Genomic DNA, 563 nt, shown 5'->3' with positions numbered 1-563 from the left:
GTCCTCTCAGCCGGGTCCAGACAAGCTGGGTAACGTCTATAATATGGATCAGACGGCTATTTTTATTGACATGGGTGGTAATACCACCATTGATTGTACTGGTAGCGTGACAGTCGACGTGCACCAAGGTAAATCTGAAATCTCTACAGAATATGTTTAGCGTTTTCTAATGCCTGTTTGTTTCTAGGTAGCGAGACAAATGGTCTCAGAGCCTCCGTGTTTCTGACCGCTTCTGCTACGGGCAAGAAGCTTCGCCCACTGCTAGTTTTCGCTGGCGTTCCAGGCGGGGCTGTTTCTGGGGAAGTATGGGATCCATCCTTTGGGGACAACCGTGTCGATCACACGGTGCAGCAGAAAGCCTATTGCAACGAAGCGGTCATGCAAGAATGGATCGAGCGAGTAAGTTTTGTTGAAATGGTTTATTATTGCTTTTTTTTAATCTAATTGTCGTTTAGAACTGGAAGCCAACCGTCGATGGATGTAGACTGCTTATTCTAGACAGCCTAAAAGTGCACAAGATGAACTCCGTTCGTGAAGCCTTGGAAGGTAACTGCACACAAGTA

At 46.5% G+C, this 563-nt stretch overlaps 1 protein-coding gene across 1 annotated transcript; it reads left to right on the top strand.

The window, feature by feature from the left end:
• Positions 1–23: 23 nt before the first annotated feature.
• PPTG_22563 (hypothetical protein) lies at positions 24–535 on the top strand (the record flags this gene model as incomplete). Its single annotated transcript, XM_008904806.1, has 3 exons — positions 24–128; positions 188–399; positions 503–535. The coding sequence occupies exons 1-3, from the start codon at positions 44–46 to the stop codon at positions 533–535; spliced, it is 330 nt and encodes a 109-aa protein (XP_008903054.1). The 5' UTR covers positions 24–43.
• Between the last annotated feature and the right edge of the window lie 28 nt (positions 536–563).

Source organism: Phytophthora parasitica (genome assembly GCF_000247585.1).
Source record: "Phytophthora parasitica INRA-310 unplaced genomic scaffold supercont2.18, whole genome shotgun sequence".
Lineage (NCBI taxonomy): Eukaryota > Oomycota > Peronosporomycetes > Peronosporales > Peronosporaceae > Phytophthora > Phytophthora nicotianae.
The sequence above is the reverse complement of the archived record's forward strand: the minus strand, read 5'-3'. Positions and strand labels throughout refer to the sequence as shown.